This window comes from Aureococcus anophagefferens (genome assembly GCF_000186865.1).
Source record: "Aureococcus anophagefferens unplaced genomic scaffold AURANscaffold_101, whole genome shotgun sequence".
In the NCBI taxonomy this organism is placed as follows: Eukaryota; class Pelagophyceae; order Pelagomonadales; family Pelagomonadaceae; genus Aureococcus; species Aureococcus anophagefferens.
The window spans coordinates 15064-15553 of NW_008705650.1; the positions used below are offsets into that span (position 1 = coordinate 15064).

The 490-nt window shown below is 69.8% G+C and overlaps 1 protein-coding gene across 1 annotated transcript in view; it reads left to right on the forward strand.

Annotated features, from left to right (window-relative positions):
- AURANDRAFT_68343 (hypothetical protein) overlaps positions 1-490 on the forward strand; it is a gene marked incomplete at both ends in the record, with an annotated part of 2526 nt that overhangs the window by 1399 nt on the left and 637 nt on the right. The window contains one exon of the mRNA XM_009044002.1: positions 6-485. Within this exon, the coding sequence (XP_009042250.1) occupies positions 6-485 (480 nt within the window). The remainder of the gene's footprint in view (positions 1-5; positions 486-490) is intronic.

Sequence of the window (490 nt, forward strand, 5' to 3'; positions counted from 1 at the left end):
GCGAGGCGGAGTTCGAGTTCGACGGCGACCGCGTCCAGACGGACTTCGACAGCGAGGCGGAGTTCGAGTTCGACGGCGACCGCGTCCAGACGGACTTCGACGGCGAGGCGGAGTTCGAGTTCGACGGCGACCGCGTCCAGACGGACTTCGACGGCGAGGCGGAGTTCGAGTTCGACGGCGACCGCGTCCAGACGGACTTCGACGGCGAGGCGGAGTTCGAGTTCGACGGCGACGACGGCGCGGTGCCGCTCCACGGCCAGCCCCTCGTCGTCGACGGCCGCGGCACGGGCCTCGACCGCCTCCGGAGCCTCGGCGCCGGGAAGATCAGCCGGCTCGAGGCCAACGGCATCGACACCGTCGAGAAGCTCGCCGTCGTCGACATCCGCGACTACCCGTTGGTGCGCCTCATCACGGGCAACCAGCGCCCGGACAAAGCCTCGACGACCATCGCGAAGTGGCGCGACATCGCCCTGACCTTCCTCGGCGTCAT